Source organism: Pagrus major, chromosome 7, assembly GCF_040436345.1.
Source record: "Pagrus major chromosome 7, Pma_NU_1.0".
NCBI lineage: Eukaryota > Metazoa > Chordata > Actinopteri > Spariformes > Sparidae > Pagrus > Pagrus major.
In genome coordinates this window covers 14532633-14547610 of record NC_133221.1, presented here as the reverse complement: position 1 = coordinate 14547610, position 14978 = coordinate 14532633, and the positions used below count along the sequence as shown (strand labels likewise).

Genomic DNA, 14978 nt, shown 5'->3' with positions numbered 1-14978 from the left:
CTCTTTCTCTTTTCCAGATGTCTCACTCTACCTTCTCTGAGATGTGACCCCTCAGTCTCCCTTCATATCTATCTCTCTCTCCCCCTCCGTCTTCCCCTCTTCTCTTTCTTTCTTCCTCAGGTTTCTCAGGAGACCACCTCCTTTCCCCCTTTGTTCACCGCTCTAACATAGACACACTCCATTTCTCGGCGTCTCTGACACACACTCTGACGTGAGAGGGTGTGTTGGGAGGTGAGTGTTGACGCAGCTGCGTTGCGGTCAAAGAGGGAGAGGTGCAGGATGCTCGCACACACACACACACACAACCTACTTTTTTCACACTTCGGATAGTATGAGGACAACTTATGTGTCAGCCTCTGGTAGAAAACATACATAACCCCGTGGCCCCAGTCATGTAAGGTCATCTCATTGATAAACACAATGAAAGCAAAAAGGTGTTACGTCACCCCTTCTTTGCTTTCACGGCCCTTGGGGTCTCGCATGAGTCTTCAAGAGGCTTGTATGTGCGTGTGTGTGTGTGTGTGTGTGTGTGTGTGTGTGTGTGTGTGTGTGTGTGTGTGTGTGTGTGTGTGTGTGTGTGTGTGACACTAACCATTGCTCATAAAGCCAGACCACCGGGCTAGCAAGTGTAAACTGTGCTCTCAGAAGCCCTTTGCAGTTGGGAGTTTTGACACACTCAATGTTTGTTTGTCAAGTCAGCCAAGCTGACGGGGGGCTGGATGAATTTATCCGCAGGCGTGATCTGTATTCAGCTTCGGGAAAGATGTGGAAAAAACACTGCGTGGCAGTACTGGGTCACTCATTTGGGTATTTAAGCAGCCTGTCATATTCAGCAGTTATGACAAGACACATTCAGTATACCAACAGTTTTGGTTGAACATTGAACATCGGGTGCTGGGACGTGGCCCCTGAGAAGTTGTGTTCTCACCATATGTGATGAGCCCGTAGTGTTAGCTGTGTCCTTTCGAGGAGAGGAGCAGATTTTGTAGGTCAGATAATTATGTAGCGTTTTTACAGGCTTTGCTGACATAGAATGTTTTCCTTATGAAAGCATAATAATTGCATGTTAGTTTACTTCCATAGGAATTTCCTGCTATGGATGCCCCCTCCTGGGAGGTCCGACTGCAGAGAGAGGGATTCAAGGTGTTTCTCAGGGACACAGAGGCAGAGCGGGTGCTTTCGATCAGTGTCGAGAGCAAAAATGGTTGATTCTGTGATGATATTGCTTTTGTTTGTAATAGAACAAAGTTTGGCGTTAATCTGATCACAATTACTGATCTTTGTTGTATGTTTGACAAGCAGGACCCTGTATTGTTACCTCCACCAAGAAGTTTATGTTTCCACCCATGTCTGTTTGTTGGTTGGTTTGTCAGCTGGATTACACAAAAACTACTAAACAGATTTCCATGAAACTTGGATGAAGGATGGGTCTTGGCCCAGAATAGACCCCATTAACTTTTGGTAAAAAGGGACGGATCCTGGATTTTTGTTTCTCACTTTCTTTATCATTAAAGGATAGGGCGCTTTTTTGACATAATTTGAAAATTGTCAGGAAATAATTCATGGGAAAAAAATAACTTATTTAGGTGGCTGGTATCTATGAGAGAGTACAAAAGGGGGCTACTGAGTGCCATTCTAGTTTGTAACTAGCAAGCACAGGAGTGGCATCATACACAGTTTTGAAAGTGGTGAGGCATAGTAAGAGCTGGTGATGCACCATAAAAGGCCAGTAAAAGAGAAGAAAAGAAAATGCAAAAGGCTTCGCAAATGTTTTAGAAGGTATGGGGCTTGAAGGATACACACAATATAGTTTGGTGTTAAAAAACTTAATGTGGCCACATTCGTTTACAATAAAAACTCTTTTCAACTCACTTTGAAAAAGATAATCTCAATGGGACTTCTTTCTTGGTTAAATAAAGGTTAAGCAAATGAAAATAAATGATATAGCCTATTTTTATGTCCACATTATCTTCTTATCTAATACAGCCTTCAGTTTATATTCAAAAGATCGCATTGATTAATGCATGACACTTTAAACAAGTGAAGAAACAAATCGGTAAATATGACAAATCCAACATTTTAAATCTCCTAAAAGGAAATATAGTTAAACTAATTACTTAACTTAAAAAGCCACAAGTTGAAAGATTCAGTACATTAACAAATAATGTATGATTTATTACTTTTTCCCCAGCACTGGCTCCCTCTCAACAAAAGTCCTGTGTTGACGTGAATCAAGTGTGTCCCATTTTCAGCACAATCTGCCCTGGCTCCAGGCGGAAATTTACAAATGAATACAACAAGTGTAATGCACCATACTGCTTGATTAAAGTCAGGGGTAAATATAAGTGATAACAAAGTTGCCATGGAGATGACACAGCCAGAAGTAATAGTAAACCAGCTGACATAATCAAGACTGGCTGAAATCACGTAGAACACAAGATCACCTCACGAGGCCTCATGAACAATACACATACACACTTTAATCCTGTTCATAATAATCTGCCGAGAAAAATATGTATTGGAACATTCTGGGATATCGTTAAAGTGTGGAAACACACACACACACACACAGCTTCTGGGGATGCGCCCATGGATGGAGACAGCTCTCCATTATCTGGTCCTGATTAAAGAATCCATAAACAAACGTTGTGTGAAGTCCATAACAGCGGCCTCACTCAGACAGAATAAACACGCAGCAATGGAGAGAGAAAATGTTTAAAAATAAAGACACACAGTGGTGAGTCATGGGGAAAGGTTGAATGCAGCTCAGCTCGGCTGTGCTCTCCAACGCCGGGGAGAGAGAGAGAGACATTTCTGCTGTGCAGGCCAAGGCCTCCGCTGACAACTTGACGTATCGTTGGAAGGCGCTGCGCTATGGCTTGTTTTTAAAATCAAATAACAGCTGTGGCTTTTTTAAACCATGATAATTATGATTGATGACTACCACATGTGCATTGTGTCGGCTGGCGCTGCGACATGCAGATATTTTCAGCGCAAATAAACGGGCCGCAAAAGAAATGAGAAAGGGAGCGCTTAAAGGTTTTGCAGGCTCTGCATCGTATTGGAGTTACAATTAGAGCTGGGGTTTGTGTGTCCCCATTTTTACAGCCATGTGTGTGCTGTGTGAGAGAGAGAGAGAGTGCAAGTATGTGTCTCAGTATCTGTGTGTGCAGTACAATATTTATTTCCATTTATAGGTGACTGCGGTGTGTGTGGTAAGATGTCTGTCGCTCATTTTCACACCCCTATTGTTTTCCAATGAGCCTGCAGATGTGGTGGGTACAGTTCCTGGTTGCCTGGTTCACCACATCATACATGGACGCTGCCGGGGCATGGAAACGGATGGCTGTGTGGGTCTGTGTGTGTGTGTTTGAGGGACAGAATGAGAGTTCATGTGGTTTCTTTTCTTTATTTATTTTTTTCATGCAGGATTTCAGTAGGGAACTGTCCTGCACTATCTTGGCCATCACGGCGTCAAGAAAACAGCCCGTTTCGGCTCACAGGACAACACATCTCTCAACCGCCTGAGGCACACAGGCCATCTTACTCCCCTTAGATCTCCATCTGCTGCTGAATGACAAACTAAAGACTCCCAAGCAGAGGATGCAGACACGGAGACCCGTGCTCATCCCTCAACAAACACACTCATGAATATGCCTCTTAACTGTTCTTTTTATCCCCCTGCGCTCTGAACCTGCGGGATGACTGACAAAGCCCACAGTGATCTCTTTCTGTTTTCCCTGGAGAGGAATTAGATTTTTTTTCATGTGTGTGAATGTAATTGTGTGTGTTTAAGCGCAGTGACGTGTGTGAAATTGTGGCCAACATTGCACCAATCAGAGGAGTAAAAATACATTTTCCCGTCACTGTTCTGTGCATCGTTCCGTGAGCTGCAGATACACAATGTGCTCTGATAGATCGTTCAGTGTGTGTGTGTGTGTGTGTGTGTGTGTGTCTGTGTGTGTACGCTTGTGTAAGAGAGGAAGGTTTGGCACAGGAAGAAAGGTAAAGCACTGGATATTTGACTGCTTTATGCTGTGATTGATAGGGTAACCATAGCGAGGAGGTAGTCTTAAGGGGGGAACGGAAGCATGAAGAAGCAGAGGTACATTTCCATTCATCAGCCTTGGCCCTTTTCTGTCCACCCTCTCTTATGCCACTCTATCGCTCACTCTCACTCTTTTTCTCGCCATCTCTGCTTCAAATTTCAACTGGAGCATGGAGTTACACAGTCCGGTAGTTACAATTATGTGATTTATCATATTTCCTCTCCGGCGTCAACAGAACTACTGAAGTATGTTATCGGCGCTGTGATCAAAGGCGTCGTGTGTGTGTGGGTGTCAATGTGCCCCTAGCTCCGTTGTAGCCAATTTCAGACTGGAAGTATTTCTGACAAGAGCTGGTGATTTAGCGCAGCAAAACAACTGGCCACATCACATGAGAGACACCCCTGTTTATGTTTAGTGAAGTACACACACACATACGCACAGACACATACACACACTTCAGGCTCCGGGTGGCTTTTGTGAGGTGGATGATGGACCACCCTGGTGGGTGAATGTACCCTCAGAGCGGCAGTCAGGTGTCTGTTTCTATCATCTATGGTGATATGTGTCAGTCAGACAAAGCTGAGCGGAGATGACTCAATACATTTCATTTAGGAGGAGTTGTCTCAAAGTAAAAGAAAAAAAAAACTTGTGTGCAACTTATGGAAAAGTTTCTGGCGTGTTGCTCAAGCATAAAATTGCATGCAGGTACAGTACATAACAAAGCATGCAAAAGCATGTAAACGAACAGGCTTACGTTGTTGCCCTTGAGAGGGATGTTTTTTCTCTTACACTCACACAAAATCAAATCATACCCTGAGGTCTTCCCTCTCACTTCCTCCTCTGCTCCCCCTCCCTTTCTTCTTGCCTCCCTGCCAATCCCTTTCTCCCTCACTCAGGTGGAGACTCTGAGCAAACAAACAGCCAATAATGGCGGTAAGCTCTGCACCTTTGAAGGCGGCTTATCTGTGAGGAACATTAGAGTAATAGATCTTTAGTGGAAATCAACAACCTGAGCCTTGCCCGGAGGGCAGGAGTTCTGCTTTAGCGGTGCTCGAGCCACACCTTGGCTGTCTTTTACTGTAACTATGACAGTAATGTCTTCAGTCGGATTCAGCCAGTCTGATCCTCTCCGCTTAGTTCTTTGAAACAGTTAAGGCCACGATGAAAGAGGATCTTTTATTCCACACAATGCAAATGGTAGTCAATGCTCGGGCGCCGCCTTTAAGAGGGCCTAAATGGTTGTGTGCATTAGTGTGTGTTTGCGTGTGTGTGTCAGAAAGAGAGAGACGAATGTGTGTGTGCCATGTGCGAGGGTGAGGTCTGAGTGTGTTAGCTTTTTTCTAGCTGAATAGACTGACTTGCTTTGGCATTCAGTTTCTCTCGCGGTCACACATGAGCTTGCACACAGACACACACACACACAACACACACACAAAGAGTCAGGAAGGAGGGTACAATGCTGTCCTCCCCTCCTCCTTCCTCTAAAGATGTGTGTTTTTTTTCTCCCTCTCTCCCAGACTTCCTGGGAGGGGTACACTGCCCTTTGTGTCCAAAGGCACTCTCTCTTTATCTTTCCCTCTCTTATTCTCTCTTCCTCTCATTCACGAGGCACAAAGAGCGAGGGAGAGGGCGAGGAGAAGTCTTTCACCTGGACAAGGAGGGCCACGGGGAGGACTCGGCTACAAAGGAGCGCAGAAGCAGAGAGGGAGGGAGGGAGGGAGGGAGGAGATAACAAGGCAGAAAAGGGAGATGCGTCTGTGTATTTGTGTTCCCATGTTTTGTGCTCTTTTCCGCTCGCTGCGGTTTAGGGGAGAATGACAGGTGGATGTCTGGGTGGAGAGAGTGCGGCTGTTTAGTCTGAGGCCATGTCATGGGAAACATATTCATGCCCTCTGGGACTTATTCATACCCTGGTATACCGCGCGCACACACATGCACACGTGCACGTACACACTCTGTGTCCGCTCCTTGTCCTCCCACACACACCCTGTCATGAGACGGAGGGGAGGGGGGTGAAAGGTCAAGCACTTCAGTAATGGAACAGGAAGTGTTGGAACAGTCGGCGCTACACAACATACAACTGCCTCCAACATGTGGACAGGACTGACAGGCAGCTGTTGTGGGTAGGACATAGCTTTGGAAGGCAGAAAGGCATTCATAGCCCTGCCCATGGTCCAATAATCTGTTGTTTTGGCATGTCGATTTTTATATATGTTTGTTATTTGAGAGCATTTTTTGTTTCTCTCCAAACCAAAGCGAACCGTTTATGCTACATTGAAGAAATGTTTCATGAGCACAGGACACATGCACGCCGCAGAAAACTGTTGTAATAATGGCCAAAACGGTTACAAATTTCACCACTTTTCCACACATCCTGAAAAGGTATCTCTTACAGCGAGGTGTTCCTTTCCGCACGCTGATTCGAGGCAGATTCTCAGCAGTGGATACAACAGTAAATGAAACCCGATGAGTATTAGTGTCAGGCCCTATTATGACTTCATTTGGTTGAATGGCAGAAACAGGAGGACACTGGATCTAGTTAGAAGACCGCTCAAATCCACTCCTGGCTCGCTCCTTCCTCGCTGCTGCGCTCACAGATCTGTGACCCGCTCATCTGCTCCATATATTTAACAGTACCCCCGGATAACATCTAGACCTGAACTTAGATCAGAGCTTGATGAAATCTTACCCCATACCAATGAGGACATGTGGCTGCTGTTGGTTTAAAGAGATTTAGTTTGGCCTCTTGCCATGCATGTAAAAAGTCCAGATTTCCTCTTTTGCTCCTTCTCAGACATGTAATAGAGACGTGAGTAAGTCTGGCTGCAGTTGCGGAGGCTCTGCAGTGGCAGAATTCCCTCCAGCCTTCCTTTATGGCAGATGGAAAATACACCTGTGAAGTGTCCAGTCTTAGTAAGAATTATACTATTGCCTAATGCCATCAGAGTGACCTGCCTGCTGTTTCTGCATTCAGTTAACCTAACCCTCCAAAATTAAGAGTCCTTTCCGTTCTTTCTCTCCCTACTTCATTCATCTCTCCACCTTCTGTTTTCTACATCCCACCACCACTTCCACTTTGCTGTGCCGATCCTCCCTTTGCTGTGTAGTTGCGTGCGCCCTGAGGTGTGTGTGCACATGTGTGTGACATTTAAGTGTGTCTGTGATTGCCTCTTTTTTCCCCTTTACCTAACTCCCGTCCCAGTGGTACATTCTCCCGAGCTAATCCCTGCTAGCATCGCTGTATCAGCACTGTTCTGTGGGATGCTTTGATGCTGCACAGGGGGATTGGATTGGGCATTAACCATCATTAAGTCAGTATGTGCACGTGTGTGTGTGTGTGTGTGTGTGTGCGTGTGTGTGTTCAAGCAATACATACACACATACATCCATGCTCAAGCAACGTGTTTCCTTGTGTGTAATGTGCACATGGGGGTCTTGATGGTGCCTCTGTGTGTGTGTGTGTGTGCGTGTGTGTGTGTGTGTGTGTGTACGTTGTTGGAGAGGGCATTAAGTATCATTAACTCTTACTAGTCATCACCTGCACACTGCCAGCCCCACTTTAGTCGGCAGGCCTGGCCAGCGATCACACAGATAGGCAGACGGAGACAGACAGACCCATGTTGAGGCACAGGGGGAACTTGGAGAACCATGTCCTACACGCACTGCTATCAACACCCATGTAAACATTGTCCTTTATTTCTAGTGCTCGCTGTTTCTTTTTTGTTCAAAAATAGTATTGGGATTTATTTAGGAAATTAAAAATGAGTGGAAAAAGGGTAAATAATGCTAAATCTTATTTACAAGAAAACATTTGCAGGAAAAACACTCATGTGGGGACTTACTGTTTGAAGTGGAAATCATATAAAACTAGAATGGCACTCAGTAGAGCGCATATCTCCGCCAAGTCCCAACAGTCCCCTCTAATTCAATCTGGCCTAATCCAATATCAAACTTGATAGCCCTGTATCAGTCTAAATTTGACATTGCTTAACCAGTGAAAGCGTAGTAAAATAACACAAGTAAATAAACTTTTGCATCAAACTAAGTGTCTTAGAAAGAGGAGAAAATAAAGTGACAAAATAGAAGACAGATGATAAACTATATTAAACTATACAATCCAGAAAACGTGAAGATATAAGATCAAGAGAAAGCTGAAGACATTGTGATGTAGAGGCCCTTGGGTGGGTTCTAGGGGGTAGGTCCCTTGCAAAAAGTGGGAATGATTTATTATTATAGATTATCATTATTATTATTATTATTATTATTATTCCATCCACAAGTAACACATTGACAGAATGTATGACTATTTTGGTCATGTGTTTCATACACCTTCTGGATGCGATGGGAGACCATGGGGCATAATTTTATCAAATGGGTGTCCGTGGTCTCATTTGTGCCAGTTTAGTGTTCCTTGATGTGAAAAGTTTGAGAACCACTGATATAAAGTTTGTATCTAAAACAAGAGGGATAAAAACAAAAGAGGATCTTGTTTTCTGAAGTAAACTGTCTTCCATTTGCAGGAAAATGAGAGCAAACTGGCAACATCAAAGTCATTAATTTGATTTTAAACAAAAGTGTGGCATTTAATTGGTGAAAACAGATAAAAAACCAAAAAAGATTAGCCTTGTGTATGTCTTGGCTAAACATAAGCACTTACACTGCCACAAAGGACAGCTTGCACAGTCACAGGTCATGGCTGCACATGTGCATCGACACATATGCACGTATACGATCCAGTACAGTTAGGGACATTTGTCGTGGCCTGGCCCAAGATTAGACAATGCCTTCTCTGTAGTGGGAAAGAGAGGGCTGGTGCACTCGCACAGATTCATGCACACACACTCACACACACAAACATTCCCATGGATTCCCAGGGTTGGAGAGGGGCTGAATAGGAATCTGGGCCATGCAGGCATTCTCAATCCTCTCAATCAGAAGAAGCCCTTCACCCCTCGGCCACACGTCACAGGGAGCACATTCCTAGCCCCCGTGTCACACTCGTGTCATGCTGCCATCACACGAAACATACAGATCTGCACATTGGTCAGTGGGCACATGTCTGACCCTGACAAATACCAACCGTTATCCACATGCAGGCTCATGTGCACATCCAAACACATTCTACCTCCACCTCCTCCACCCTAGTTCCCTTCAAGATCTTGTGTCGTGATTGCTTTCTACTTCTTTCTAAAGGACAGGATATGGAGTGGCGGAGCACACTATGGCCTCTGTGTCTTCTCTGCCTGCCTCTCCCGAGGGAATCCTCATTGTTTCCATTGTCTTCCTCTACCTGCCTACCTGCCGTCTGTCCCTGAGCGACATTTAAAAGCCTCCCAGGTTGCTCTCAGGAAACCACAAACCGCTGCACTATCCAACGCTAACTGCCTATCCCTTCTCTCCAACACCCTCCTGGCATAAATATCACTTTTGTAGCAGGCCCGAGTGGCTTTTTTCTGCCGGTGGGGCCTCCGGGGATTTTAAGGAAACACTTCAAGTTTGGTGAGGAGGAAGGAAGGAACAAAAGAAGAGCGGATGGATCGGAGGAAGGAAATAGTTGATATACTTTTTAAGCAGAACAGATTAACTATGATGACATGTGTCACTGCTCTCTTCCTGTCTATAATCAGAAGTGCGTAAGTCTCTTCTCCAACTCTGATCACATCTGATGGCTAGATGGCTTATAGCCAAAGCACCTCCCCCAAACCAACACACACACACACCTTGAAAACATTTACACCATTCAGCTCAGGTACACACCCTTCACTTCTCTCACTCTGCTGCCCTGAGCTATATATGCCTTCATTTTGACTTTCTAAGAGGCACACATCAGTGAGCGTACATTTACACTTAGTGCTGCATGATTGGCTTCAACACCTGCTCCGAAGACACACACACACACACACACACACACGCTCAAGCACTTAATGTATGGATTCTTGGTCTATGTGAAAGAGGCCAGAGGAAACAGGTGAGGAAAGGAGAATAGGTGTGGGGGAGGAAGGATAGACAGAGAGAGAGAGCGAGGGAGGGGAGGGCAGTTGAGGCGGGGGGCTACCAGAGACGTCTGGAGCCAGGACACTGATGCTGGAGCTGATAGCTGCTGTATAGAGGACCCTCCACTGACAGTACACACACACACACACAAACACACTATTTTTGTTCATTTTTTCCCCTCAATTTCCCCTCCCTCATCTCTCTCTCTCTTTCTCTCTCTCTCGCTCTCTCTCTCTCTCTCTCTCTCTCTCTCTCAGACATGATGTTTACAGTGTGACCCCCGGTCGCTCATGATAGGAATCATTCCATCAACATAATGGCTAAATGACACGCACACGACTGTTGCTGTCACGGTCACCGTACAGGGACAGGATGTTGTCTCCTGTGTGTGTGTGTGTGTGTGTGTGTGTGTGTGTGTGTGTGTGTGTGTGTGTGTGTGTGTGTGTGTGTGTCATTGCCTGCTCTGTCTTCCAAAATCTTCCAATCACAATTTCTCTCTCACCAATTTTTAATCGTTTCCTTTCTCCTTGACAATTTTCGCAGCTTTTCTTCATCCTGCCTCTCTTCATTTTTTATACACTCTTGTTTCACCTTCACTGACTAGGAAAAAAAAAAAACCTTCAGCAGTCTGGGTGGTCTTCACTCACACACACATGCACACACACGTGTGCACTCACACACTCCTTGGTTTTCCTCTGTCTGGTAATGCGCTAGCTGTGGTTTCCTGGCCTCGGCCAAAACACCGTTAGAAGTTCACCACACTCACCGCTACCACAAAGCATCACCTAATCGCTGCTCAACTCCAGTCACAGACCCACATACGATGCACACACACTCTTTTCCTCTTACGCACACACTGGAGACTGCTGAGGCAGGATGGAGGATGTGTAAACAAAAGCACCTAACAACCTTAGAAACAGTCTCACAACAGCCAAATTATGAACAAATGAATCATTTTCAGTACGATTAAATATTTGATTTAAAGGTGCAACATGTAAGAAATGGCCAGCTGTCAAATTCATCTTCAAAACAAATAAGGAGCAGCGTGTCACTAAAGGAACCGCTAACTGCTGCTAAGTGTAGCTGCCGTTGGAGAGTTAGCTCAATTAGCCATGCAGCTAGTGTGTGTGACTCGGAACTCAGGACACAGGGGAAGTGTTGGTGTTTACATCGCTAGTACAGGAACTTTGGACCAGGACAGGCCGAGGCTAGCATGCTAACTTAAAAATCCACTTTGTAAGAAAGTTGATTCTTCTGAAGCTCATTCCCAACTCGTCAAATACTGACACATTGGGACGCTGGGATGCAGCCAACCCGACCCTGAGGAGTTGGGATTGAGACTCAAAAATCACCTTTCTTACAAAGTGGACGTCATAATGACAAAACTGTTATTTCTTCACATTGTGTTGATAATTTCAGTTCATCTTTGAATGTTTTACAACTTAGATTCTTACATATTGCCCCTTTAAATATGTTGAAGTCTGAAGAGGACAGCTGACTTATTCATTCTCTCCCACCTCTCATGCAGCTACACATATGACAAAACCAACCTAAGGTACTGTACATGGTGTTCTTTAACTCAACATACACACACACCCCCTTGGGCACTGTCTTTCCTCTCTAGTCTGATATCAAAGAGAAGGTCTTTCAAAGCATCTCACATGACAGCTCATTTCATGTGTTGCCCACGGAAACGATTATTGTCATAAATCTCTACCCACTCTGCTCTGAGTTGCTCGGAGCATCTTCCGAATAGCTGAATTCCTTTGCAGAGTTAACCTGTATTGAGCTTTTTTTTTTTTTTTAATCAGTTGGTGTTTCATTATATTTCCACCTACACATGCAGTGAGGTCGTCCAGATGTGCAAATAAACGCTAGAAAAACGAGTGAATCATAGCATTCATAGCCTGGATTGCCCTCTTGGTCACTGCAGCTCGTACAGTCGCGCTCACTTTGAAGAGATCTCCGATGACACGGGTGAATGATGTCATATACTTTCACAGCGTTGTGTGGATGTGGTTTGTAATGTGGACCGTTCCCAAGCAAATCCCTGTGACCTCGGCAGCCTACAGTATGTGCTGGGAGGCTAATCCAGCCTCCACAGCACAGCGGGGCGTGCTGGACACTTCAACAGATCCTGGTGAGGATTGGAGCGGCTCTCCGCTGTTGTAACCTTTTATCACCCAGGACGAAATGAGAAACTGTAGCCTGCTGTGCCGAGCTTTTAGTTATGTGTGTGTGCATGTGGGCCGGGTTTTGTTTGTGTTTGATGATTTTTATCAGCGAGGTAAAAGAGAAATCTGTGATTCTCTATCTTCTATCTTAATTTGTTGCGGCATCTCTCCTGCTATCCCACATTCCCCTCTTCTTCTTCTTCTTCTTCTCCTCCTCCTCCTCCTCCGCGGTGCAGTGTGTGTGGGCGTGTGCGGTTGGTCGCTGAGTTTATTTATCTTATTCTAAATCAGCCCTCAAACTCACTAATTGGTCCAGTTCCACTGTTAGGTAACGAGGGGAAATGAACAATTACTCTTGAGTTTGTTGGGAATGATGTGTGTTTGTGTGTGTGTGTGTGTGTGTGTGTGTGTGTGTGTGGCAGTTAAAAGCAGCGTAGACTTTCAAAGAGGGACTCTCATGTCACCACTGTTTTTATTTAAGAGGAGGCTCAACACTCTCCCTGTCAGATCCATCTCAGATTCGTCTCTCTCCTTGTGTGAGTATGAGTGAGTGCGCTGTGACGGGCCCTGTTGTTGAGCCAACCGCCTGATGTTCTCTTAGGTAGAGTGATTCCTGGATGAGAGTAAGAGGCCGTATTTCACCTCCATAAACTCTACATGTGTTTTAACTTCAAAGGAGCACAGTGAAATCTGGCGCTCGAGAGTCAGTCATCATTCACATAGAATTGTCTCCTATCGAGCCGTTTGCTACGTAAACAGTTGATCTTTCCTCCCCTCCCTCTGATTTCTGTCCCACCACTCTTGTAATACTCGCACAGCCCCTAGTGAGCAACTGCTCTATCACACCCTGTTTCCTGGATTTGACTTCTATCACTTCAATATCAGTTATCACAAAGTGTCTCTAATCTGTCCTCAGAGGCTTACGCAGTGGAGCAATTCGTCAGATCTGGCTGCACGCCACAGCAGGGTGGTGTAAGAAACTGCTCAGATCTCCTGTCTTTTACATAATATAAGTCTCTCGTTGCTTGTAAAAAAGAAAAATCCTGGTGGGGAAGTGGGCTTAATTCCTGCAGCTCATTATGTTAAAAACTCATGATGAGTAATGTTAATGATCGTGTTTTAAATTTGTATTTACAGAAGTGTCACTTCTCGGGCCAGCCTTTCAAACACACTCCCACCAATCAAAATTAACTTTTCTTCAGTGAATGCAAATGAAGTCCATCAAAGAGGCGATTTCATCAGGTTATTAACCAAAAGAAAATAGAGGATTACATTTGTTTTTTTCTGGGTCACATGCTAGCAATTTCTATCTGTTTACACACTGAGGTTTGGCATCATAGACCAGTGAAATACAGATTAGTGGCATAAAACTGCTCATTAAATCTCACACACATTCAGACATCTGTGTTCAAACACTTCCTCTTTCAAACACATGCGTGTGTCATGTGCTCGCACACACACAAAGGCATACACATGAGCGCACACGCACACACACGCAATCTCACGCTGGGTCTCCAGTTGGCGCTCGGAAACCTGATACTGAAAGAAGTGGTCCAGTAATTTTGCCATAGTGGTCAACGCACACACACTCTCTCTCTCTCTCTCTCTCTCTCTCTCTCACACACACACACACACACACACATGTTCCCACTCGGCCCTGTCCGTTTTATGTACATGCGGTTTCTGCTGCTGTTTCCTGGTCATACATCACACCGACTGCTGCCTTCTGTCTCAGCTATAATTCAGCAGTGTGTATTTTCTTAATTACAAATTAATTATCAAAGCAGGCTTTTATTTTTATATATGAATTCAATTGGCATCAAACCATGATGAATGAAAGAGGAAGTGAAGAAGTTTAGGAGGAGAATGACTGAAGAAAAGGATGACAGGAAACAGAACATAGCGAGAGGCCTGCAGGAGGAAAGTGAACCTGTTACTCACAGGTAAGTGGTGAGAGGGCTGAGGTTGGTTGGCAAAGATGATAGTCCCAGCTCCGAGCAGTCCACCATGACGAAGATCCCATCTTCCTCACACTGGCACGGAGATGGGCACGGCGGTGCCGCCGACCCCTGCCTCTCCTGGATCCGTCCGTACCCCCACACTCCGGGGGCGGACCCCCAAACTCTTCCAGCCACGCAGAGGAGCAGAAGCACAAGCAGCATGTCTGACTGTCCACCTGTCTGCATCTACACCTGGAGGGATTTCTGCCTTGTCACACTCGCTTTTGTCCTCTCTGAGGCAGACTTTTGATGACGTGAGAATGGTCCAGTGTTTCCTTGCTTTTCCTAATACTCCTGGCTCTCTTCTGACTGCCTTCTTCTCCTGTGCAGGTTGTCCACTCTGTCAATCTGTCCCTGTCACCAGATCTATGTCTTCATCTCTTCACCTCTCAGTCACCACTTCATCCCAAGGCCTTGACTCTGCTGTAACTTCTTTCCCCTCTTCCCTCTCACTCTTCCCTCTCCTTTCTCACTGTCTTTCTCCCCCAAACACAGTCACTCTTTCTCCCTCTCCCTCTCTCTCTCCTTGTATATATCTCTTGCTCTCTCTGTCTCTCTCCTTACCTATTGTAGAAGGAGCGCATGAGTTGTGAATGAGCCACCCTCATTGGCCCACAATTTAGGGATGGGCTGGAGCATCTCCGGAAAGTAGGAGGGGCCCGCGATTCTCAAACTCTCCCCTCTCTTTCTCCCTCTCTTCCTCTCCTCGCTGTTTGCCTGGAAGCTCAATGTGAAGAGAAAGAGTGAGTGTTTAGTTTGAC

General features: G+C 45.3%; 1 protein-coding gene across 1 annotated transcript in view; it reads right to left on the bottom strand.

The window, feature by feature from the left end:
• lgr6 (leucine-rich repeat containing G protein-coupled receptor 6) overlaps positions 1-14403 on the bottom strand; it is a 38930-nt gene extending 24527 nt beyond the window's left edge. Inside the window, exon 1 of the mRNA XM_073469729.1 lies at positions 14159-14403. Within this exon, the coding sequence (XP_073325830.1) occupies positions 14159-14403 (245 nt within the window). The remainder of the gene's footprint in view (positions 1-14158) is intronic.
• Between the last annotated feature and the right edge of the window lie 575 nt (positions 14404-14978).